Raw genomic sequence first — 1,372 nt, forward strand, 5'->3', positions numbered from 1 at the left:
TGAGGTTTTGAGAGGGTTGTGGCGTGTATGAGGGAGGGTGGGAACAATAAAGATGAGCCAGATAATGGTGGTTAACGATGGCAGATGGGGTGGTCGAAAGGGGCAAAGGCGACCGTGGTAGTGGTACAGATCGCAGCAGCTGCAATGATGGTGGTAATAGTGATGAACGGTAGAAGATGGAAAAAGAAAAGAGAGATGATGAAGATCAATGATAGATGAAATTATTTTCCTTTCCGAAATGACAACTCCACAAATTATAAAAACAAAAAGACAACGCAACAACAGGCAACCCTAACCCTACCACACAATATAAAATGCACTCTAGAAGTATAGAGGTTTAAATAAAGAAATGACAGAATTCAGTTTGTTCTTATTTAATCACTGCATGCTGAAATAACCATCAATAACAAAGGTTTTTTCCTCTTGTGAGGAAATACACACAAATTTAAGACATGAACGGCTAAATATTTTATACCATAGATAAATTTGAACATCGTTTATGACGATTAGACTTAACAGTTGCTAAGCTTTCTGATCTTCTTTTGTAATTGCCATCAGCCGAAGGATGTGTCCCCCAACCACAAGAGTCATCAACCCTATCCACACGAACACAATGATAATTGACAGAGGTCTAATTGTCTCAGCCTTATGTACTGGTGTTGTAACCGTTATGGAAACATAATAAGTGATTGACATGGACGTGGTAGCAATCCACATGATAACCATCATAATCCATGTGTAACCACGATGCTTCAAGAAAGGCAATCCACTAATAAGCAACAAGATGATGCTAAGAGTCGAAACAAAGCCCACCGTGTTGCTAATCAGAAAGATATGGTGTAAAACTGGATGATTGTTTGCCATGACAGCATACCCAGCGTATTCGGGTGGAATTGCGTCAAGCTTGTCTTCTTGCCAAACACCACTCGGAGGATTAGTACCTACTTGAAAAGCCATGGTTGCTATGAATGATGCCACAACCATCAAAACGTTTCCCTTCTTGTCCAACCAGTCTTCTCTATTCTTTTGGCTAATAGGCGGGAACAGTTTCTTATAATCTGAACTCATTTTGCTTATCCATTTTTGAGGAATTTTTTCTATCAAACCTTCTGTTTTTGGCTCAACAGCGTCTGCTCGTGTTAGGGATCGTATGATTTGTCGATCTTTCACATTTTTTGGACCTTGAGCCAATATATCCATAGATGTTTCCCCATTTGTGTTTGATGCATTCACTTCTATTGTTGTATTAAGTAGCAAGAAGTTTATGGTCTAACAAATAGTCAAAATAATGAATTTGTCATAACCGATAAACAAATCTTGCGAGTACGAAATAAAAAGGTAATCTTTTTCCCAAGAATTATAATACATATAT

The 1,372-nt window shown here is 38.3% G+C and overlaps 1 protein-coding gene across 1 annotated transcript in view; it reads right to left on the reverse strand.

The window, feature by feature from the left end:
- Positions 1-350: 350 nt before the first annotated feature.
- Positions 351-1,372, reverse strand: part of LOC112516249 (ankyrin repeat-containing protein BDA1-like) — a 1,812-nt gene continuing 790 nt past the window's right edge. Inside the window, exon 2 of the mRNA XM_025123266.1 lies at positions 351-1,235. Coding sequence (XP_024979034.1) covers positions 523-1,235 — 713 coding nt within the window. The 3' untranslated portion in view covers positions 351-522. The remainder of the gene's footprint in view (positions 1,236-1,372) is intronic.

This window comes from Cynara cardunculus (genome assembly GCF_001531365.2).
Source record: "Cynara cardunculus var. scolymus isolate 2C chromosome LG 8, CcrdV1, whole genome shotgun sequence".
Taxonomy (NCBI): Eukaryota; Viridiplantae; Streptophyta; class Magnoliopsida; order Asterales; family Asteraceae; genus Cynara; species Cynara cardunculus.